General features: G+C 40.3%; 2 protein-coding genes across 4 annotated transcripts; one reads left to right on the top strand and one right to left on the bottom strand.

The window, feature by feature from the left end:
• Nucleotides 1–6,142: 6,142 nt before the first annotated feature.
• On the top strand, nt 6,143–8,612 carry LOC102700940 (transcription factor bHLH123-like). Of its 2 annotated transcripts, none has more exons than XM_040529987.1 (7): nt 6,143–6,455; nt 6,553–7,039; nt 7,158–7,277; nt 7,468–7,533; nt 7,664–7,729; nt 7,826–7,882; nt 7,977–8,612. In XM_040529987.1, the coding sequence occupies exons 1-7, from the start codon at nt 6,202–6,204 to the stop codon at nt 8,124–8,126; spliced, it is 1,200 nt and encodes a 399-aa protein (XP_040385921.1). In that variant the 5' UTR covers nt 6,143–6,201; the 3' UTR covers nt 8,127–8,612. The 2 variants fall into 2 exon arrangements, with proteins under 2 accessions (XP_040385921.1, XP_040385920.1); XM_040529986.1 differs by having other exon boundaries at nt 6,553–7,054.
• A 3,814-nt stretch (nt 8,613–12,426) lies between these two features.
• LOC102700476 (NAD(P)H dehydrogenase (quinone) FQR1-like) lies at nt 12,427–16,277 on the bottom strand. Of its 2 annotated transcripts, none has more exons than XM_006644750.3 (4): nt 16,135–16,277; nt 13,488–13,581; nt 13,006–13,268; nt 12,427–12,891 (listed from the first exon to the last, which is right to left on the bottom strand). In XM_006644750.3, exons 1-4 carry the CDS (start codon nt 16,155–16,157, stop codon nt 12,660–12,662), a joined length of 612 nt encoding a protein of 203 aa, XP_006644813.1. In that variant the 5' UTR covers nt 16,158–16,277; the 3' UTR covers nt 12,427–12,659. The 2 variants fall into 2 exon arrangements, with proteins under 2 accessions (XP_006644813.1, XP_006644814.1); XM_006644751.3 differs by having other exon boundaries at nt 13,488–13,598; nt 16,135–16,267.
• Between the last annotated feature and the right edge of the window lie 8,185 nt (nt 16,278–24,462).

Raw genomic sequence — 24,462 nt, 5'->3', positions numbered from 1 at the left:
CCCAAACAGTGTGCGCGCACGACTTTGGCAGTTAAATTACTCGTTGACACGGACAAAGTAAATCATCAGCTAGCTCTGCTCATGTTCCCATCATGAAGCACAGCCCACAACCCTGATAAAAGAAGATTTATCCATCTCTCTCTTCCTTCGGAAAACAGTACGAAAACAAGGAGAAAAGGAAGTTGTAAAGGGGAAAAGGAAACGGAAAAAACTCCAATGATCAATACCTTGATAACTGCGCAAGTTGAGCGAGGGTCCACGGGCAAAAGCGACGGCCTGATGCATAAAACTAGATCTTGAGGCAGCTAGGGAACATCACCTCTCGTTGTTTCCTTGCATTTGTCTGTAGCTGCGAGGAAATCAAAAGAGGGGCAAACAGAACACATACATGGCCCAAATCTCACCCATCTTTATGCTCTAGCCTGTACCGATGCCGTGCTCACCTCAGGACAAGGCCCTAGAATTCTGGCCTCATTAACATATTCCCCCCTTGATTAAAGAATAAAGCTCATAAGCTAGCGGCACAAAAGCTGTAACCGGCTCAAAGCTACAAGTGCTTGCAAGCAGTATGTACTACTACTACCAAAAGTCTGCATGTATTGAGCTTGCCTTTTCTCATAGAAATATGGGCAGTTCTGGTTTGGATTAAGAATGAGCACATAAGTGGAGACAGAAAGAAGAATGTCATGCTCCTTGAATCGAGCTGCTCAATGTTGGTCACTAATTAACGCCCTTTCCAACATTCTTGTACGGTGAGCTGGTAGCCTGGTAGTGGTAGAAGTAGCTAGCATCGGGTTTCAGTTTTTCACTGGTGCATGCAACGATGGAACCTTTCGCACATTTCCCTCAGTACTACTAAAATATAATCATCTCTAATATTCAAAATTTATATTATAATATAACCATTTCTGACTAATTCTTATGATTTCAATCATTTCAATATTGTTAGAGCCAATCAGATGTTTAGAAAGATTATCTATTCAATTAAAATTTTAAAAATTAACAACTAACATGACTAAAAAATGAATTTATTGACATCTTTTTAGTCTAAACTAAATATTATAGAAATCCTTATATTTTTGGAACATATGTAGTAATATGATATACGATAATAGAGTTTCTTTTATCCTCCTTTAAATGATATCATATTTTTAATGTATAAGTTTAGTTCTTTCAGGTGTTATTTACCTCAATATACTAAAATTTTACACTAAAAATTAATATCTCAAGGTACTTGCTCAACGATCGTAAAACTTTTCATGATAATATATACTATGGACTATTACCAAGTGGGCACATAATGAATGGCATACGAGGAATTACTGATTGATGAGACTATAGCCCATTACCCACATCAAAAAAAAAAAAGGCTTGATCGAGTTGGGTCGACATCTGAAGCAAGATGAACCTTGCATTTCCCTGCTTTCAAGAGACCAATGCCTTTTGGACGAAATTAGTGATCTAGATCTTAAATTTGGAGGCAAGATGCCATGATGGGTAGAAGGTCCCCTATTTTCCCCTACTAGCTTGTGGTCCTATTGAGATGGCCTCTTGATGAAGCAATACCTGGGAATATTTTAAAGCGTGTCATTGTGTCAAGAGCAAAAATTGAAGCACTTGTTACACAAGGAATAATCTTACCGTTAAATGAACTATGTAATCAAGCAGTAGTCTTTCTAACCAGCGGTGCTTTCTACACTTCTTTGGTGATGAATTAGTATGAAACCCCCTGGGGCCTGGGGGATTGTTGTTGATCGTTTATTTTTTTAAAAAAATATAACATATTTGTAAATAAAACTTTTATGTGTAGGTTCATATGGATGTAAAAGTCAATGCTGAAAATAAACAATGATAAAAATCTCAAAATCAATCCTAAGTTTAAATTTTAAATTTTAAATTATAAACACAAGCAGAAATGAAAAGATAAAGACCGTAGGCGTACTCTGTATCACGCATGTACTTGGCATATCATACAGTTTGAAATGTCTTTCGCAGGTTGGTTTCCAGTCAGAGAAATTGCAGTTTGATCCTGCACAACTATAGATGGAGATGTTGTCGAACTTTCTGCCTAAGTGATTTAGACCTAGACCAACTAAATCGATTCTCCGCCGATAAAATTTGACATTGACGCAGAAAGGGCCACATGCAGCTGCTGCGGCGTCTTCAGAAAGAAGCCATGCATGAAGCTCGTGTAGCAGTAAGTTAATTCGATTACTAGGTAACAGGTGTGTCAAAACATTGCAATCTCTGTCCAACCTAAAGGTTTATTTTCCAAACAAAATGTAGTTGCGACCGATAACAGTGTTTCTGAGGGAAGTTCGATCGGTGTAATTCACGAATATGCATGTACCGTACATGCATGTAAACTCACCAATATCCAACCAGTTATTTCAGGACCAGTACTACCTAGTGAAAATTCGTTGCATTGAAACTGCAGATTTCATAGGAAATATACGGAATATTGTAAACTCGCCAATAAATAGAATTATACACCCAGCTATTTCAGGACCAGTGCTACCTAATGAAAATTCCTTGCATTGAAACAGGTAGAAGAAAAGTCACCAATAAACCGCAGATAGATAGCAAGAAAAACATATATAGTAATTTGAGTGAAATACTTAAGTAAAGTTTTGCTTGATGCCCTCTTGTACTGAGCCAATTTCGTAGGAATTTTACAAGATGCTTGCAACCTCAGTTCTTTGTTATGAATGACCAAGTAGGAAATCTTGCCATACGATTCCTAAAAATTCCTGCACAAATTGTTTGTTCCAAAAGGGCCTAAAACATGACAACGGATTTGCGATTTGACAAAATAACTACCAATAAATAATATGCAGTGTATCTGTCGGAAATAGTGAGTTGAGGGACATACTACTCGCTGAATATTCTCATATGGGTTGTTGAAGGATAAGGGAACTACTATATAAGTCGGAGATCTCCTCATTTCATTGGCAAGCTGGAAGTCTCTTTATGATCCAACAATTAATATCAAGGTTTGTTATAACATCAATGGTTCGATGGATATGGATACATTAGGGCGTTAAGCTCCGAAGAGTGCCGCGGACCTGTTATCTGAGGGATCTTACGTGTACGGTGAATAGATGATGAATGATGGAGGGGTACCAATATGTGAAGGAAAGATTGTTGAATAGTCTTGCATTAGTTGTAGATGAATAAGTGACCTAATGTATAAGTGAAAGATCCCCTTACTTTTTATATTTGGTATAATTGACTTTCGAAGTTATATTTGACTACTTGTCTTATTCAAAAAATATATAATTATTAACTATTTTATTGTGATTTATTTTATTTTTAAAGTTACCTTGACTTATAATTTTACATATTTGCATAAAAACCTTATGTTCCAAAAACTACATCTATTTTTTTGACACTGTTGATTTTTAAAGTTATGTTTGATTATTAGTCTCATTAAAAAATATAATTATTAACTATTTTGGTGCAATTTGTTTTATTATTAAAAGTTATTTTAAGTATGACTTATAATTTTGTATATTTAAAAAAACTTAAATATAACGAATTGACGAACGTACAGTGTCAAATAAAAGAACCCGAATGAAGTACATGCTACCCTCCTGGTAGTTACTACTACTTTTCAGGTTCAACATACATATGATCTCAAATAATCCGGCATTATTTTCGCGATATGTTTGACAAAACTTTAGATTGTGTATTATAATATTGCGCTCGTTATTACCATACAATTCAAAAATTCAAAGTATTTATTTCAGCTGTATTATTTTACTAAACGTCAGAGTTTAACTACACGAATTACATATTAACACCTTTTTCTCGTGACCAAGGTATTTCTATATTTCTTTGAAAAATAATAGTGGTGGTGAATCTGTCGCTACTCTATCACTGATTCTTATCTTTTTCTTTTTCAAAAGGTACCAAAGAATCCATCCGTCAGTCATCCTCCACCAACTCACTACTTTATATACAAATAAAAAAGATACTTAAGGGACTATATATATACATCAATTAATAGATAATATTTGAAAAGTGATAGTAATATATAATGGGTTAATGAGATTTTTTAATTACAATACTATAGCAACAAACGGACAATGTGCTAGTTGAGAGTAAACATGGCTAGTGACTGATTTCTCCCCTTAAACGTATATATCTATATCTAGCTGAAAAAAATATTGATGGCAACTATAAATCAACATTAGGTGTACCGAGCCTACAAGCTGGGAGTGCAGTTCAGTACTAGCAGTCAACACTCAACCGTTACACAAACTGTTACATGATTGTCCGGATTCCTCGTGATGTCTCACAAGAAAAAGAACACGCGTCCAAGAACCTTTCTACAAGCAATTAGTAATGGTGGCAAAAATGGACATGGTTAATTTGTGGTGATGACGGAAGGCCATGAGTGAGTTAACCATCTCCGTCGTGCTATTACAAATGAGTAAAGCAACTACATCATGTTCCTTTGTACTCAAGCAAATACTCAAAGAAAAATTACTAACAATCAAACCTCGCGCGCTCTAAGGTCAATGAGAGAAAAATTAAATAAACCCCTGAAGTGATAACCAGCTGTAACTCGGCTCGGGCTCACAGTTATGCCCACGCCAGTACACATTCGACCCGTTATAAGTTGGAAAACCACACCTCTTAGTTTGCTTAGTTATCTTCAGCAACGACATCTTCCATTCCTTCTATTTTTATTCAATCTATCGTATAAGAGCAATTTACCATTTTTGAAAAGGTACCAGAAGGTATCACTGTTTTCTATATAAAATTTAGTACCTCTTGATATTTTAGATAATAGAAGGTTCCAAATTTTACATAAAAAATAGTGGTACCTTCTTAAGGATCATGGAGAAATAATATAATAAAGCGCAGAACCCGAAGACACCAAAAGAATTGAATGTAAACTAAAGGCACACAAATAATTTTCATGTGGCCAACCTGTAAATTTGCTTATACGCCAATTGGGGTTTATGAGTTAAATGTTTTGTGATGCTCTCTACTGGTAGGATAACTAATCTAGACAGTTTATTTTTTCTAATCTAATGGGTTAGATCTATTAATACTACCACAATAACTACATATAGTAGAATTTTTCTCTACTGGTAGTAGAACTTTAAGTCAATGGTCAAGATTTTTGTATCGATGGTAATACTGGTGGTAGAATACTGCTAGCAGAGAGTATGACACAGTTTTTTAGCACACAGGTAGATGTCCGCCCGTTGCTTGCATGTCATCTAAATAGTTATAAAAAATATGAAAAAAAGAAAAGATAGATTAATATGAGTTATATCATTCTATAAACGTGCAAGTTTAAATTCGACTTCTATATGTGGTAACAAAAATAATTGTGAATGTGCGTATACTAGTTTCAGTTTATTTTTTTTTTTTGCTACAACTTGTAAAAGTTAAATTTAAACTTGCATGTTTGTGGAGTGATATAACTCATATTAATCTATCTTATAAAAACATATATTTTTGATGACTATTTAGATGACGTATAAGCACCGGTGGACATATACTCGTGTGCTTAGAACAGTTTTCTGTAGAGAGTACTAAAGTCAAGCTCTATGAGTTGGCCCACTTACGCTTGTACGTGGCTCCATAATAGCCCGGTGCTGTCAACTTCTTGTTAACGAGTCAATGATCATTCTGATCACACTGGTATACCAACAAACCAAGCAACAATTATCTTTTGATGATGTGGTAAATACCTTAAATTGCACCAATATAGTGTTTAAAAAGGGATTCACAACTCACAGTACGTACGGGAACATGCTAATGGTCTATTGCTAACAGGTTGTTATCTCCCCATCCCAGATGTTCACTTTACTAAAACTTCATGAGGTGAGAAACATATCGCTATAGCGAATTAGCAGGCATAATCTATTAATTAGACAAGTAAAATAAAATCTTTCTCAGCGTGGAGACTGAAAAGAGAAAAGCAAGAGACCTGATGACCATTATATAGGTCCCCCGTTTGGTCCCATCCCAAAGGTCAGCCTCCCTCCCTCCCTCCCTCGCACAAGTCTTGCCAATGCTACAGCCCATATCACCCTGTACCCTTCATATATACCCAGATTCCTTCTGCCCCTTTCCCCCTCGTTCCATCCAACCTACTGCCGCTGCTGCAGCTCAAAGCAAAACAACATCACAACAAGAGACAGGGAGAGACCGATCGGTCGATCGACTCCCTCCACCGCCATGGCCGACGAGTGGTGGAGCGCGTCGTCGTCCCAGAGGAGCCATGGCACGTCGGCGTGCTCGGCGCCGGCGCCGCCGCTCACGGACAGAGTCTCCTGCGGCTGGACGTCTCCCGCCGCGGCCGTCGTCGCCGAGTCGACGAGCTCCGTAACCTTCCAAGACCCAAGCAGGAGCAGCGCCACCCATCATCAGCCTCTATCTGATGTGGCCTCCTCTCTTGGTGATCCGCACATGGACTGGACGCAGGCCTTCCTGTAAGTCTCCATGTTCATCTGATCGTCCACATATTTCGATCCATACAACGCCCGCGTGTGTGTACCTGAGGATCCCTGTTGCATGAGTTGTGATCAGGAGCGGGAGAAGCGACGCTAGCTTTCACGCCGTGCTCCAAGACGACGTGGCGGCATCGACGAGATCATTTCGAGCCCAGACGACGGTGATCGACGAGACCGTGATGAACAATCCGTTCAGGGACATGGGCGTGGGCCAAGGCCTGTTGCTCGATAAGGCGTCGTCCCTAGCGTCGGCGCCGTACGGAACGGTGCAGTTGCAGGGCCTTTCGTTCGACTCCGGGGAGGGGGAGCCAGTGGGGGCGGCGCATAACATCACGACAACGTTCGGGGACTACCAGCACTCGGCAAGCTACGACGACGCGGCAGCGATGCAGTTCTCGCAGACGCCGAGGCCGTCGACGTTGCCGGCGGCTGCCCAGATGCAATTATTGTCCGGCAGCTACCAGCTGCCTTTCGGCAGTGCGCCGCCGCCGTCGCAGCTTCTCTTGCAGGCCATGCAGCCCAAGCCTAGCTGCAGCTCTAACGCCAACACCCTCATGGCGAAGGTAATTAAAGACGACGTAAGTATATGCAGCTAGCTAACTACTCCCTAGTGGCAGCTAGCCATTGCCGCCTAGGGTTTCGTTTAAACTCATAGGCTCATTGCCTCAGTTTCCCGTGTAGTCAAATTCAGGGTCGGCTCAACACGCCTGCTCGTCGGCGGGCAGGAAGAGCGTCTCGGACTCGGCGGCAGCAGCGAAGAGGCCACGGATCGAGGCGCCGTCGCCGTTGCCGACGTTCAAGGTGAGGAAGGCCGGGCCGGCGTGATGCAGTCAGACGTTCTCCACTACGATCTGTTGATCCTGTCGAAGCTTTCATCTCTTTTTGTTGCTGCTTTGATGATTACTGATATTTCTGTGCAAGCATCGATGGATGATGGCTTTTGGATTGCTAAAAAAAAATTTCTCCTTTCCTGCTTGCTTTTGCGATGCAGGTGAGGAAAGAGAAGCTGGGAGACAGAATCACTGCGCTCCAGCAACTAGTCTCGCCTTTTGGAAAGGTACAGGTTCTTTGTGTAATCAATTTTCTCCGTTCCAATTACCGGAGAGAACAAAGTTCTCTTGTACTACAACTCATCTCTGATAATGATCTAACTTATGGAATTTGATTTTTTTTCGTACTTTTATTAGACCGATACCGCATCGGTTCTTCACGAGGCCATCGAATACATCAAGTTCCTTCACGAACAAGTTGCGGTGGGTACCGTTCAAATTGACATTGTCTGCCTTCCTTACTAGTAACACATTTTCTCATCACTAATACGTGCCACTGAACTGAACAACAATCTGCAGTCTTTGAGCTCGCCCTACCTGAAGAATGGGAACCCATTGCAGCACTTCCAGCAGAAGGTACAGAATTTCGATTCTATTTATCCATCAGTAGTGTTAATCTCATGTACTGGTTGGCTGCATATGCTCATGGCATTTTTTTGCACCTAGCTAGGGTTCTGAGAGCAGTAAGGAGACCGGCGAGGCGAAGCCGGATCTCCGCAGCCGAGGCCTGTGCCTTGTGCCGGTGGCGAGCACTTACACGGTGGCGAGCGAGACGGTACCGGAGTTCTGGCACCCAACATTCGGGGGCACGTTTAGGTAGATATAGGTAATAGTTTAGTGATTTACACCTTCTAATTAAGCAATGTGTACATCGTCCCCGGAGGCCCGGAATGGATTACAAAACAACACACAAAATGTTGAAGCGAAAGCAAAGCCATGTGTCGCTAAATCAGATGCAATTTTAGTACGTAGCTAAGACTCACTCGGAAGAAAAGCAATGGGATAATTAATCATTCACGCAATGAAGCAATCAAAGGATGTTTTGGAAAGGAAAAGAGATAGGGAGAGATGATAATAGGGGTCGATTCTTCAAAGACAGGCTAACATAAATGATATAATATATACAAAATGCTGGAAAAGTTTGCAAGCCTGTCTATGGGGCATCTAACACTCGTACGTGTATACGCAGCTTTGCCAAGGAACAATGCTGTAGTAGCGCTGTATATAAACAGATTGGTTTTCTGAATTGTGTGTGTGGATGGTTGGGGCAGGTGCTAACATTTAATTTATGAGGCAAGAAGGTTGTTCAATGCAAATGATTGACATATACTAGTCATCATGAATAGTTGTTAATCGATTTGTAGTTTAAAACATCTTTAAGCACTCAGAGCATTCGCAATGGGCAATTCTATCTTTCATTTATGCCATATTGATACAACTACAGAAATAGTTTTCTCAATGCATAGTGTTTATAAGTGGGCCCAATAACAAATTAATATTCTTCTAACACTAATTATCTCTTACTTTCACAATTGGTCATATTTGTTTGAAAAGTCTACCTCCTTGTTTTGTGTGTGTAAGCTATGTCTTATGTCTCGTGTAAGAGACACTTCACTCTCTTAATTTCTTATTTAATTATTCTCTCCATCTTAGAACATAACTATCTAGGATAATATGTGAAACATCATAACAACGTGAATCTGAATATACATCTGTTTGGATTCATAGTTCTAACATGTGGAGCATCATGTACTGTGTAGCTACATTTTAAGATAGAAAGAGTAATCTATTGCCGCATCATCTAAAATACTACTCCCATTAGGAATTAATGTCCAAGTACCTAGCTAGCTAACATGCACTCCCTTTATTTCAAAATATTTTTGTTTTACTGGACAAGATTTTAACCAAGAAATAAATTTATTAGTATATATCATTTATGCGGCACAAAAATATAATAACAAGAAAGTAAATTTGAATAAGAATAAGTAATATTAATTTTGTGTCAAAAATTATATCATGATACTTTGATTGTTTCTTCAAAATCTTACCCCAGCGTAACAAAATGGGCCCTGTATATTTTAATATATATGTGGAGTATATCTAAAGAATGAGAAGCAAGGTAATCTTACCTACTATTAAAACATATAGTTTGTGAATTTTTACGTTCTGATAGGTACCAAAGCACCTAATATTTTAGTGTAATTAGTACGATATATCAAAATGAATCAAACTTTACGCTGAAAATATGCTATCTCATCGACCACCGTAAAATCACTCTTAGTGACATCTATTCACGGTGTACCCACTGCTTAGATCTTAATTAATTGAAAATTCTCTAGAACACTGAATATTTGAGTCATTCTTATAGCGGGCCAGTATGTCACTTATTATCTTACTGAAACATATTCCAATTAACACAACACCTTGGACCTTACCTTGACAGCTATAGCTTTGTCAATCAGAGATTTAATCCATTCAATGGTATAAATCAATCATAACTGGTATATATGTATAAACCTACTAGCTAGCATCATTTATAACTAAATATAATAAAAATACAAAATATAATAGAGATAATTAATTATTCTCAAATAAGCAGTTGTTACGTGGAGGATTGGATGGGCAAAAATATGTTTTAAACTTTATAAGTTTTTTTAACATAATAGAATTGACGTCCAAATCTCTGCATCACTGTAGACGTACCATTTATGGTCCTTAGAGAGGTGCCAAAAGAAATCAAAACTATAACGAGAACAGTATCACTTTTCGTGCCAAGTTACAATTGGTGGTGTCCCTTGGTTACCATTTGAAGGATGTTAACAAGGACTAGAAACAGTATGCTACATAAATGATGCTAGTTAATATCAAAGGTGGTCCTTTAATTAAACTACCAGAGAGATTTGTGCAGTGATCTGGATGTTAGCACGGAGTACATGATTGAATGTCTATTCTCGTGGGAATTGAATAGCTTCTGGTAGAAACACTAGAGTACGAAATTTCACATCTGTAAGCCGCGTTCGGCGACGGTCCAGTTGGCCCGGACGAAAAATATAGTAATATATACTACATAATTAATTAATTATTAATTATAAAAAATTAAAATAGATTAATATGATTATTTAAAGTAATTTTTTATAGAAAATTTTAAAAATAACATTGTTTAACAGTCTGAGAAATGTGTGTACGAATAACGGGAAAACTTTGATTAGTACCGGGGGAGAACCGTCGTATGCTCCCTTATCTAACCTTCATTTGGATAGCGAGAGATTCTAGTATTAGAGACCAGCAAGTACTGTCTAGCAAAGATGCACGCGCGCGCGCAGGGTGTTGATCGGCTCGGGGACCTGCTTGCAGCAGCAGCAGGCCAGCAGCCAAAAATTTCTGAGACGTAGCACGCCATCGATGAGGCTAAACATAGCGGAAGCCTGGACCTGACAGAGGCGCGCTGCCAGTCTGAATATATACTCCCTCGGTTAAAAAAAATGAATTCTTCGCTTTCCATGTTCGACGTTTGACCATCCGTCTTATTTGAAAAATTTTTAGAAAATTAAAAAAATTTAGTCACACGTAAAGTACTATTTATAATTTATCATCTAATAAAAACAAAAATATCAATAAAAAAATTGAATAAGACGAAGAATCAAAAATTAAAGATAAAAAGTGAAAAATTGATTTATTTTAGGACGGAGGAAGTATAAAGTAGTTCCTTTCTTCTTTTCCATGGAAAGGGGTGAAAATACGGTGGCAATTGGTCAGGCTACTCCTACTACAGACTACAGAGTAGAGAGTACTGTAACGGCCGGGCGATCGATCGATTCCGCCGCTAGCAGACGAGCTCGCGGTGCGAAAGTGGTGGACCTACTGCTCATCATCATCCAGGGGAGAGGGGTGATCTCCCGGTTGTCTGCGACCGCGTGAGCCCGCCTGCCTGTTGCACTGACGACTCGACCGTAGCTGCCACTCTCTCTGCCTGCCTGCATGCCTGCCTGCTCGCCTCGCCCCTCCCCTCCGTCCGCGCGGACCATCAGCCATGCCGCCTCGCCTGCAACTGGTGGCCCATGTGAGCGTGGTCGTGGTGAGCGCGTAGGCCCCGCACGTCTAATGCCCGGTACACGCCGGCGCTCGCCGGCCACCGCCCAGTGGCCAATCCACGTAGCGGACACTCATCCAAGACCGAGTCGCCGCCGGCCTACCTATAGCTCCTACATGTACGAGATTACTCTGAGTGCATTTTGACCCTTTAGCAGGAGCAGTACGCGTTATCACTACAGCACAGTTAATCAGGAGTACTCCTACAGAGCATGATCAATAAAAGAGTTGCTGCTTATTCCAATATTTGTCCATGTCATCAAGAGTCAGCTAAGAGCTAACTCATACAATGTATCAGTTACAAGATGGCTACAAGCATCGGCGTCTTTTTTTTTTCTCCGCTGGTGTGCCGCTGTGTTCGCTCGCCGCGTGGATCAAATGGGAAGCAGGAGATCGCCTGGATAGCTGTGGGACCCATAAAACCTGCTTTCAACCGTATTTTCAGGTGCTACCACCCGACTATAGATTAAGCGTCTGTTCTCTTCTTTTCTCTCAATTCTCTCCCTTTCATATAGGATTGTGCTGGCATGTAATTTTTTGGAATCTGCTGATTCATGCTATTGTACTTGCTCTAACATGTTCTATGTCTAGCATGCCCGCTGAGCTAAAGCCGTTCCTTATTACACTCCCTCCCGTGCAGAGGAAGGCAGGCTATATAGATCTCGCCGACCTCATCTTACCGTCAGGGTGACGTGAGGTCAGTGCCAGCTTCGACTTCGATGTTGGAATCATGCCGGGCCTCTACCGACTACCGTAACGTAGCCCGGATCAAGGCCCATGAACCCATCACGGCCGCCGCGAGAGATTTTCCGTTACAAGGCCCACAAAAATCTGCTGCGATCCAGCCCAATGGACCATCATCGATTGCCTACAGATGTCCCGATATTACCATGGCGTCTAGCAGATGCTGCGATTAGCTTGACCAAAAAGCAAAGGCAGCAGAAGCAGTAACGAGTGGCTCACAAGAGTTTTCCCAGTACAATAATCAGGCAATATATATGATGGGGGGGGGGGGGGGGGGAATCAGGAACGCAACAAAATGTACTCCAAAATCCAAATTACAACCAGCTGACCAAATCGTATAATAGAAATCATACTATCATGCATATGGCTACGAGAAGTTTAAATGGAGAAAGAAGCAAGATAGCCTCGAGGAACGTAACGCCACAAAACAGAGAGACAAAGCTATCGACTGTATATCGAGTATGGTGTGGAGCTGTAAGAAATGCCTCACGATGTGTGCGTGAATCGCGCAGTGGAGAGATCAAGCGGAGCCCTTGAGCTTCTTCGCGATGCCCGCGAAGTACTTCCCCTGGTGGAAGGCGTGCTCCAGCTCCACCTCCGTCGGCCACCTCGAGCCGTCGGCGGCGAAGGTGCCGGCGCCGTACGGGCTGCCACCCTGAACTTCGTCCATGTTAAACATCTTGGCACCAAAGGTATACCCGACCGGGACGAACACCATGCCGTGGTGAGTCAGCTGTGTTATTGCTGTCAACCTGGGGATAATTACGACAAAATCAAACGGTGCAGTGAGATCAACTATATATGTTCTTTCCCTTCGGGCATGGGTTTTGTTTTTGAATCGCAAACATGCGGGGAACAGCACTTACGGTGTAGTCTCCTGACCACCGCCCTGAGTCCCGGTGCTGAAGAAGATGCCAGCGGGCTTGCCTGCAAGGCTCTGCTCCCTCCAGAGGCCACCGGTTGCATCAAAGAATGCTTTCATCTGTGCAGCCATCATGCCAAACCTTGTAGGGAACCCAAATAGGATTCCATCTGCCTCAGCAAGTTCTTGCGGTGTGATCGTTGGCGCATCGAGCTTAGGAGGTGCGCCCATCTTTCCAAGCACTTCCTCCGGAAGGATTTCAGGAACCTTGCAGTGCAGAATGATAAGTGATAAATTATATGAAAAACAAAGGCAGTAGCGGCAAACTTAGAACACAACATCCTGCTTCATGATAACCGTTCTAATGTTAGATCATTTGAACGTTTAAAAATTTCGATGGAGGCAATTAACCCGACAGGTGCCTGCGGTCTCAATAGAACTTAGTAATATGGTGATGAACCACGTTATTAAATGATTGGGACCAACCTGCCATATTTTAGCCTCAACACCTTCAACAGAAGAGGCACCCTTCTTGATCTCTTCAGCTAGTTTAGCAACATGTCCATACATAGAGTAGTACCTGCGGAATCAAATTCACTGTGCAAGTCATTAAAAGAATAATCAAGACATCAATTATGTGGTGTTAAGTAAGTGTTGATCTGTCATGTGACAGTACAAAGGTTGTTTATACATCAGATTGGCATATCATGACTTTGCCTTAATTTTCATGTTAATACATAGTTAATGTCTTTGCACTAATATGCTATAGCACCCTACCATAGTTTCAAATTTAATGAGAGCCTGATAACAAGAATGAAAATTTTAGCGTCAGTCTCTCTTCCTACTTCTAGAAGAAAATATTAGTTTCACATTACGTTCACATTTCTTTTACTTCTGGAAGAGATATCTTACACATAGTGAGTCTGTAAATCTGTATATTGTTAAATTACAGCTAAGAACCTTTGAAAAAAATGTGTATGTTGTTAAATTGCTTCCAACTTGTTTTCGAGGAGTAAGTGTGCATTAAAATATCAACCTGCTTCCAATCTTAAGAGCGACCTAAGTTCATCATTTTGGTAGTTAAGGAGTCCCGATCAGCAGAGTAACCAAACATCAAGATCAAAACTTGCATTAGGCAGTGCTGTAAGTACACATTATCTGCTTGAATTATTTAACCAACATCTTGTGATTGGATCATTGGAAGGATACATGACACAGTGAGAAGATATCTGACTTGTACAAAATATTTTTGCAATTAAAATGTAGTCAATGAATCAAAATATAGAACTGCTAAAGATATCGCTTTAGCTCCATTCACCCAAGTGTGAAAACCTTCTGGAGAATTATATTCAAGTCCAGCATGCCACAGAAGCCAGTGCTAAAGAACCCTCATATCCAGAAGCCTACGTTACTTCCTGCTCATAATTTTATAAATTAAACTTTCGACCATATTTTATTACCTATGTTTCACTTTGAACATCCTTTAAATTTATCTTTTTCACTTTGGATGGGGTGAATTTGCCATTATTGCACATTTTGGACCACCGTGAACAAATTTTAAATAGACAACAACAACATAAAACACATTGGCTCCGGTATATGCAGTCCCACCTATATGCAGTCCATAAATTTGCCGAAATAGACGTCATACATGGCCAAAAAGGTTTTCCGGGGTGGTCCAAACCAAAGCAATGACGAATTTACTCGGTCCAAAGTAGTAAAAAAGATAAGTTGAAGAGTGTTCTAAAATGAAAATTGGGTAATAAAATATGGTCCCTAGGATAATTTACTTTAATATTACAGATAATTAGTTTTTGTGGGCATATAAATAAATGGTTCTCCTAGGTTGCACATCACATAAAAGATACGTATTGTTAATATGGCAGTGGGAAGCAACAGAGGTAGCATATATTAATGTACCATCTATGATATAACTGCAATAGTGGATTTCTGGTGGGAAACCCACATCATAAAAAAAGACATCCACATAAATCGCAATTTTCCACAAAGATAAGGAAAAGACATTCCACATGATGGGTAACAAATTAAAAAGCTGAAAATCAGCAAAATGTGACATCAGCGGTGACACCAAAAGTACAATAACAGCATTGTTTTACATGATGGATTTAAAAAGTCTGGCCTCTACACCCCCACGTCGTTGTACACAGCAAACACCATTTTCAATACATAAACAAAAGCATGGCAAGAACTTACCCAATAACCCAAACGAAAACTAGAAAGATTTGAAAATTTCGACGGGTTAAAAATACTTTAAATTTCACAGTGGTAGGAGAAAATGGGGAAATTTTATCTCCCGGTTGCCATTGCAAGACATTTCATCTACACATGTGACTTAAAGTAAACCATTTCCACAACAGTATGAATGCATTACTTCGAGCTCAATCTAATAGAAACAAGTGTAAATGCTGTAAGAGAAGAGTGTGATTGTCAACTAAACATACCAGGCAATAATTTTCCTTTTCAATATTCTAATCTAGAGTTTAAATAAAAATGTATCCGAATGCACCGAGCCACCGATGCTACAGAACTTCAGAAGCTAACCTAATAGTGACACTGATTTCAGTATGCGAGACAATTAGCAGAGTTGATTAAATTGGGAGAGAACCCCACAGGTGTGCATAAAAAAAGGAAGAAAAGAGGAGCACATTATCGCCGGAGCCCACCACTATTTGGCCCCATTAAGGGAATCAATTCCATCGAGGACCAAAAACCTACCATCATGATTGAGACCCTGACAGCCAAAATCAACAGTGGAGTACCAAAAGTCTAATTTTCCTCCGACTTCTTTACTGCCTCTCGCGATCAAATCAGCTGTACGTATTGACTAGCTGTCCCGAATCACTTGCGCCCACCCGTTTATCTTATCTACGAACACTGAGATGATAACCAAATCCGTGCGGCATCCAAATAACTAAGAATCGGAGCTACTTCATCTTGAGAGTTCTTCCCCCAACGAATTTGCGGCTGTTCGTAATCTTATAGAGGAATACTCTATATAGAGACATTAATTTGGTTGTTTTCTTTGAAAGAAGAAAAGGAATTCGACGATGCAAACGGTAACAGTGTTTAATTGGTTCAGCAATTAGAAGAAGACAGTGGCGAGGATGCTTACACTACATAGACCTTCACCGCCATTGGAAACCCTTCGGAGCTCCAGGTGCTGAAGATCTGGGAAGGGAAGGGAAGGAGCAAGGAGGGGAAGAGGGGGTTGTGTACTGAACTGGAGTTCCTGCCTTCTTGGTGTCAGTTTTGGGGGTAGGGAGGAGAGTATTTATAGGCGAGGTTGTTGTTTTTGTTTGACATTCAAATATTGAACTGGATTCCCTTTCTCCCTTTTTATTTTATTTTCATTTCTCTGTTCTTTTTGCCCTCTCCTTTCATAAAGAAATACCCCTAATGTTTTTTCTCTGCCAATGACCAAAAAGTCCATTTTACTCCCTTGAAATAATTAGTTGAATCACTTAACCCCTATTATTGTTGGCTTGTTTTACTCCTAAACTATTAAAAATAGTTCACTCTACACATTAATAGCATTTCTCATTTTTGTTACTCTTCAATCATATTGTATTTTACACTAAAAATTTTAGACCAATAAATGATACAATTATCAAAGTTCAAAAATATTTTAATTTTTTCTCATGATTGTTTGCTTGGACTTTAAAATATTGATATTTAAAGCGATATTATGTACTTACAACCTATGTTTAGAGATTTTTTTTTCTAAAAACATTGACTCGTGGTAAGTTTTTAATGAATCTATTTTTCTACTAAAATTTTAGCGTGAACTATAAATTATATACATAAAAAAGGAGAAATCACGTGGGATGTAAAGCGTGAACCGTTTTCAATGGTTCATGGTGTAAACTGAGCAAAAAAAAAAACGGTCGTTAAGTGTTCATATAACAGTACGGGGAGTATAATTGACTTTTTTTTCCTATATCAAATATCCCCGTGTTTCTTTTTTCATATTCATACCAGCCTCTTTGTATCTAAGGCAGACTAAACGATAATGAAATAAGTATTTATTTACCCTTACAAGTTTATCACGTTCCTGCAAGACTATCTTCCCTTGTTCTCAACTTACTTAACCCTTGCATTTGTTTTTTTCGTCTTATAATTGTTTTTAGAGGTTTACCCCCCTCCAACCTCCCCCCACTGCCCCCCCCCCTCCGCCAATTTTTTTTATTTTTTAAACATTTTAATAAATAATTTTATTACTAAACCTCTAGAGAAAATATTTTCATCATATGTACCTTTTCACCACGCCACCAACATTAGCATGGTGAAACGGCTTGCCACGTCATTGTCGGTGGCGTGGCAACGCCACGGACATTGGCGTGCCAATACTGCCACCCCAATCAGGTTATGTGACAACGTTATCTTGCCACGTCATTAACATTGGCGTGGTCAAAAGGTTCAGTTTTAGAAAAAAAAATTGTCTCGTGGTTTAATAATAAAATTACTTGCTAAAATATTTATTTAATAAAAATCCCCTACCCCCCACCCCCAGCGTAAAGTTCTAGCAAGGTATGAAAACAAAATATGGTAAACTTTCATAAAAGATATAATCTCATAAATTTATGGCACCATACTTACAAACTAATTGCCATAATACTATCTTGTTTGGTATTAACATGCATTTTGTCCCAACAACGCACACATCTATAATCAAAATTATTAAAAATATGTTGCCTTTAGTTCAATATCAGTATGTATGTTATTTGTGGGGATTTCGAATTCTTAAAAATAATATTTGTGGGGTCAAAGTCTTTTAAGATGACGGATTCCCCCTTATAATTCTTTTTGAAAATCATATGGATTATGGAAAACTTGAAAAAGATATACCATAGAAATTTTGAAAGAAAATAGATGTTGGATATTACATCATTTTCTCTTCTTGTGTTTTTAATGGTTGTACTCTTTTGTAGTATGTGTTGTGCATCATCTGATCATCCCTACATTATTTTACTGTCTTGCATTTGTATTCCCATAGATATTTAGAGGCCCTATTTTTTTTACCCAGTTCCACATTTTGTTATTCCTGCTTTCACAAGGAACCCCGGACTCATTGCAAGCTAGGGATCACTGAAAATATTGTGTAACACACCTATCTAGTAATATTCTAGTCACCACCCTAGCACCACACATATTTATAAGATTGTATATGTATTTCTGTCCATTTCAAATTACTTGGTATTTTAGCATTCAAATTCTGTTGTGTAAATACTTTTCATTCTCACATTCCAAAGAATTTTTAAATATATTTATTTTCTTCCTACCCTTCATCAATGCACCCATAGTACTGTAAACAAGGAATTTTAGTCATGTTTCTTTGAAAAAATGATTAATATATTTAATGAGGGTATCAATGCGCCAACCTTCATGATTAGTGTGAGATTTGCTATAATGATAATTAAATTGAAACGGATTTGTATGAGAAATCCTAATTCCATATTTTACCTATTCTATATTTTAGTGATCAAGTGTTCTATATTTTACCTAGAGCCTGATGTGGGCTCTATTTCAAGCCACGTCAGCAACAAGAGTCTATTTTATAATGATACGTATAAAGGTAGAGTCAGGTGTGGTTTTTTTATTAATACAATAAAATATTTTTTATTAAGTTAGTTTTTTTTATACATTCTCATGCAAGAAAGTTTCCTTTAATAAATGTTAAGAGTCGACTTTAAGCCGTTGCCATACATGGCAACAATTTTTCTCTCTCTTTCCTTCACATCACTAAATTTGCTTACGTGACGGTTAAGAGAGTCAGCTAATAGACACCTTTGTACGTATCCTAAAAGAGTTCCAAACCCATTTATAGTGATCATTATAAGTACTGTTATAACTGTGCGCAAGTTTAATCCTCCTATCTACTCCGGTCAGCCGCACCAGTTGCCTCGGCCAACCCTATATCTAATTGGCTGACAAAATAGGTACATGGAGTGAATGAGTAATAATCCAGTCAAAAGGGTTCTTGCATCACGGTGAGCAAAACCGGTTGTCATTTGTTTCGCGTCGCTCGGCGTCGAAGCACATGCGTATATGCGTGGTCACTTCATCACCGTGCATACGTATGGAACAGCAGGACCTGACGGCTTTGGTATCCCAACTGTACCGTCAATTCTCATTTACGTCGATCTGCAAGCGTGCGTTCCCGATCCGTCTGAATGGTCGTTGTCTGCGAGCACCTGTGGCCAAAAACCTCGCGTAGATGACTTGCTGAACCCGGCAGAGGCCGTATTTGTTGATCTTTTTTTTTTCAGTTGATTTCCTCTGCTGTTTTCTACGGGACGGAACAATTTGATGGGCGTCATGCGGTTGTTGGCGTCATTTGATACGATACGACAATTAATAGGCTGATGTCCTTTCCTTCACATGAGTATAAAACTCTTATCTTCTTTTTGGTCCCATTGTCAGCGGAGTAGTTGACGGCTTGACGCAGCTGCTAGCTAATAGTAGTTCTTGAAGTAGCTAAATTATCCGTCTGAGGTGAGGAGAGGTCCAGAACCTCGTTTCAGTTTCAGTTTCGATGAAAGATGCATGAGCCTTGCGTGCCGTCGAGTAGAACGTTGACAGTTTCGATTGAAGATGAAAGATGCATAAGCATTTGCACAAGTCTCCAACGAGGTCATATACAAATGCGCTCGTCCGTTCTCCCAAATTGAAAAAAAATGCTGAAGTTTCTTTCACTCTCGGTCCGTGTGCATGCTGACCATGCATGTTCTTCCGTTTGGTCGATAGTTCGAGGGAGTCGGCGAAGAAGGCGCCAGAGATCGAAGAGAAGCCGCCCAGCGACGTTTACCTGTAACCCGGTCATCCTTTTTATGATGAAAGAATGGCCTCGGCGCCTCGCGTCTCGATCTGCTGCTGTAAGTTAATCTGTGATTGGCGATCAAGCGAAGCATGAATGAAACCTCAATTTTGACACGGCGCACGCATCTTGTCACGGGCCATGTGTTCCCGTTGCAGAAATGCAGAGATCCCGCTGTAGAAACGCAGAGGGATTAGGTAAATTTAATCACGGTCCATGAAATTTGGGGGTCTTCTCGTCCTCATCCTCGAGATCCACAGCACGCACAGTACGCAACGTGCCAGCTATCATGGTCGGCGGCTCTCGTCCGCTCCACTCCACGGCGGCGATTATTAAAACTAGTGCGCAGAGCAACTAACACAAAATCGAGGTTTCGCGGATGAGGTAAGCACAGCGGCAGCCTGACGAACGGGCGCGGCTGTCCCTATCGATCAACGATAAATGAACGAACGGAATAGGATTCGGCTGCCGAACGAACCGGACCAGTTTGGAGGGGGTCCGGTTTGCCGGTTGGGGGCGGGCGGGCGGGCCCTCGCCATCGATCATGCCGTGCCGTCGTACGCAGGCGTACGTGTGGGAGACGCGCGGCAGCCAAGCCAGCCAGACCGGTCAGATCCGTCGGTTTCTCGCTCCAAGTACCCAACCCACACGCGTGCGCGCGGGCGGGCGAAAACGCCGCGAGAACCACCCGGACATGGCCTGGCTGCCTTGCGCTTGGCTTTCCACCGGCGCGCGCGGCGTCCCTCGAGGAAGCCTGGACCATCTGATGAGCTCGCCACGTTGGAAGTGAAAACACCCGGACTTACCCTCCACTAGCTCCATCCTTGGTTTCCTTTGTAGGGGGTTGCTAGATCTCGTTGGCTGGTTTAATCCATCGATGGGCGAACCGTGCGTGGTTTGGACCCAAGATCGGCAAATTAATGCGATTTGGATCGGTTTCCTTTCCGGTTTCCACAGATCGTCCTTGCACGTGTCTCGATCGTGGATGGACAAGTCACCTAATAGTTATCGGCTTCCAAACTAAAATCAATAATAATGCATGAATGTCTGGTAAATCACACCATATGGTCATATCATGGCCATAGCAATATAGCTAGCCACGTTTCCATCGTATGGTGTCCGCATTGTTGCGTCCAGCTTGCGTGTTGTAAAGGCAGAACCCAAATGATACAAGTACATGCATGCATACACAAGGGTCATCGAGTCAGATGCAAAGGTGATCAATCGTGCCTGATTCGGATAGGCGGAGAACGATACGGATGGATCGATTATCGATGAATGCAACCACGAATCTCAATCAGTTGAGTGCACTAGTGGAGCGATCGTCTCGCTAGCTCAATCGAGAAAAAGGGAGGCCAACGATCCCGCGGCTTGGCTTAAGCTCCAAGGCTGTCTCCGTGTCTCGCGCCGCGGTGCCGGCAATCATGGGAGGGTCTAATCGCGGTCGGGCTGCGCGAGCGAACGCGTGGTCCTTCTACCGCTCTTCCTATAAGCCCACACGCCGTACGGCCTAGGGAAACTGATCGGCCCACTGTGCACCGGCTACATGTATATATATATATAAATTTTACACATATAAGATTTACACATATAAATTTTATAATGCAAACTTCATACATATAAACTTTTTTTATATAAATCTTTATACATATAAACTTTATTACACGTATAAAATTTAGACTTACAAATTTTATACATGCAAACTTTTACATAAAACTTTTCATATATAAATCTTTATACATATATACTTTATACCTATAAAGTTAAGATCCCTATTTGTAAAGTTTATATATACATATATGGAAAAATCTGTATACTAAACTTTATATATACAAACTTTATATACACACATACAAACTCTCCATACAAAAAATCTAGATAGATATAAAATGTTATATATAAACAAAAAATATAGATATATGTATCATAAAAAATATTTATAGATATAAATTTATACATATAAACTTTATACATATAAACTTAAAACCCCTATTTGTAAAGTGGAAAAAAAAAGTGCCAGCCAAGTTGGGCCGTAACAGTAGATGGGCCGGGCAATCATACCGTCCGACGGATTCTAGCCGCTAGCCAGTGCTTTTGTCAATTTGTCATAGTTCACCTTTTTTTCCTCCTATTTTTGTGCAGAGAGATTTGTTATCACCGACCAATGTGGCCATGGTTTTACCGACGTTTTATCATTGCAAAACAATGGGGACTACTCCTATAGTGGTCGTAGAGTAGTAAAATATCTAGCTATGGAACTAGCATGGGACGGTGGGTCTTAAGTCCCTACTATACCCGTTAAAGCACCCCCTAAGATCTATTTACAATTTTATATTAAAAACTAATGAAAAGAGAGGCTATAGCTCTATCTAATTTATTTAGACCCATCTAGCATCATTGGCTAGATCCGCAACTAATTTTAATATATATGTAATAGAAAAAATGCCAAGAGAAAGAAAAAAATGACAATTTAGATGCTGGCATGGGATGATATCAGATCTGGTATCTCATCAATATCAGCTAAAACCTATCGATACTAGATGTAATAATCATATATGTACCAGTTGAAACTTGTTGGTATCATATCAATAACCACTTGTAATTATCAAGCTGATACCTACATCTCAACAAGGTATTAGATTGATGCCCATTGAGCCAAATCTCATAAAAGCTTCGATAATGAAGTTACTTTGACAACGGCCTTCCCTTCCTATTTCCTCGTCCCAAACCCTTCTAGCGTCATGATGAGCAAATTTTCTCCGCACTCTAGGCTTGCACAGATATTTTAAAGTGGATCCCCAATATACCCTAATGGATTTTAACAAAATTATCATATAGGCACTCCTAAGATTTTATAGGGGGCTAAGAAGAATAATGATTGGTATAGCACCAAAGAATTTATATAGTTAGAAGTACCGATGCTTTTTTTGGCATGTACAACAGTCTAGACGGCTGCTGTTTATTTGACACACATAGATAGCAGATCAGACAGATTATACAACAGTTCAGACGACTACTGTCTATTCAGCTGTCTGCGTATCTGCGTGTTGTTTAATACATACATGTCTTCATGATCATGTACGCATTGATCTTTGTATGCCATTTTGTTTCTTCACTAATATAAAAGATTATCAAACATAAATAAGTTTATATATATATATAATATGTTATTTTATTGATTCGCTAATATAAGTGATCAACAAGAAAAAAAACTGGAGAGTCATGAACTCATGATATATATGGTTCTTCTTCATGCTTAAACATGTAGCCGCTTAAACACATAGAATGGACTGATAATTAACATACTGTACTGAGTAAAAAAAGGATTAATTAATCTTTAGTGCTCCACAGCTTAGAGCTCCTCCTCCTCCTCCTCCTCCTCACGCGCATAGCTGCAAAGAAAAGCTGGTCCCATGCTGTTGCCTCCCACTGCTTTGCCGACGCGAGTAGCGGCTCCTCCGCCGCCACGAGTAGGCACCCCGCCGTCCCTTTGGGTGTTGTTGCCGCCGCCGGTACATCCATCTCGCGTGCTGCATCCATCTCACGCGACGGACGGGGACGGCCGGGGAGTGGGAAGGGGATTTTGGCGCGGTGGACAGGACTGTGCGCAATAGATCAACGGCGCCGGCATCGACCCACAGCGACTTCTACAATGTGTGGCGGAGACGGCGACTCACCTAGCAGCACGATCGTAAGCCGTAGATAAAACAGACGCCGGCTACGTTCTCTCTCCTCGTTTAATTGTTGCCACGTCGGATGTTTTTTCTATGTCACATAACTCTATCGACGGCATCGGCCGGCCGTTAAATGTGCCCTTAGAGTTGCTACGTGCTTCAAAATTATCAGCTTTAAAATCATCAAGTTTTTTTTCTTAAAAAGTCATATTGGTTGCTAGTTGGCTAGCACAGCCTGTTGGACGACTGTTGGCCGGGCCTCATGTAGGAGCATGCGGGAGAAAGCACGGGTGATGGGTCTCAAGTGGCGGGCACGTGAGTCAGCGACCTTGCGTACAACATGGGTACGGTTGTAGCGCGAGTATACTGTATGGACAGTACTAGTATATTGTTTTCTAGATTAGTAAGATGCAACACTAGCTAGAGTCTAATGTGACGACTTGGTTAAAGCAAAGCTATAACCGGTGTTATTTTTTAAGATAATGGATGGAAACATCTAGCCTTTACATCAGCAAAAGCTACAACCAACTATTGCACAGAACACATAACACTATCACATACTTTGAATGATACAAAATATGAACTAAAAAATATCATACAAGACTAGAGACAATTATTTATAGGATAATCTATTGCTCGATCTCCATCCAAATTTGGTGAAATATTGCATGACTGAAGTCTCTAAACTTCTGCATAAATAGAAAATAACATCATTCTTGTCATCACACCATTTTAATTGAGCCCAACACCTGAACCAGTGAGTTTGAGTTACTCTGAATATTACTTGCATACAAGATTTAGTTGAACCTTATCAAATACCATATCATTTCGGTTGAGCCAAAAAGCCCAATATAACGTATATGCTCTTGCTAGCATCAATCGTTTTCTGTTTACATGAAAACTATGCAACCAACTTCCAAACATATGTGAAACACTTATCGGTTGATTCAAC

The sequence above is a fragment of the Oryza brachyantha genome, chromosome 1 (genome assembly GCF_000231095.2).
Source record: "Oryza brachyantha chromosome 1, ObraRS2, whole genome shotgun sequence".
NCBI lineage: Eukaryota > Viridiplantae > Streptophyta > Magnoliopsida > Poales > Poaceae > Oryza > Oryza brachyantha.
The sequence above is the reverse complement of the archived record's forward strand: the minus strand, read 5'-3'. Positions and strand labels throughout refer to the sequence as shown.